The 550-nt window shown below is 58.9% G+C and overlaps 1 protein-coding gene across 1 annotated transcript in view; it reads right to left on the reverse strand.

Annotated features, from left to right (window-relative positions):
- Window positions 1–46: 46 nt before the first annotated feature.
- The window catches only part of EMH_0082010 (uncharacterized protein), a gene marked incomplete at both ends in the record, with an annotated part of 1,071 nt that continues 567 nt past the window's right edge, over window positions 47–550 (reverse strand). The window contains one exon of the mRNA XM_013500463.1: window positions 47–547. Coding sequence (XP_013355917.1) covers window positions 47–547 — 501 coding nt within the window. The remainder of the gene's footprint in view (window positions 548–550) is intronic.

Here is a 550-nt window from a genome sequence, read left to right on the forward strand (position 1 = left end):
CTCTTTCTGGGGCCCCCCTTGCGTTGCTGTCTCCTCCGTGGGCCCCCTATATACCGGCGAGATATACTCCTTCAGGTCTCAGCAGCTGCTGCAGCTGCTGTGTGTGGGGCCCCCTATGGTGTGTTTCTGCTGCAGCAGGAGAAACAGCAGCAGGAGAAACAGCAGCAGGAGACAGAGGGGGCTGAGGAGACAGTAGAGAGGCATCGATGATACTTGTAGAGCATAAGAAATCTATATATTCTCTCGCTAGGCCTGGGGGCCTCCTGCTGCCCTGCAGCAACTCATATGAAGCAGAAGACACAGAAGAAGGGTAACCACCGCAGCAGCTCAGGGGGCCCCCAACAGCAGCAGCAGCAGCAGCAGCAGCAGCAGCAGCAGGAGCAGCACTCGGGCTAGAGCCGCGGGGCCCCAGCGGGGACCCCAACGAGACGGGGACGGCAGCAGCAGCAGAACCTACAGCATCTTCTTCTGCTGCTAACTTGCTGCAGAGCTGGGCCCCAGCACAGCAGCAGAAGGGGAGACAACAACCTGTTTGTCTCCTTGGTTTGTT

Source organism: Eimeria mitis, genomic scaffold (assembly GCF_000499745.2).
Source record: "Eimeria mitis Houghton genomic scaffold, Emh_scaff5436, whole genome shotgun sequence".
NCBI lineage: Eukaryota > Apicomplexa > Conoidasida > Eucoccidiorida > Eimeriidae > Eimeria > Eimeria mitis.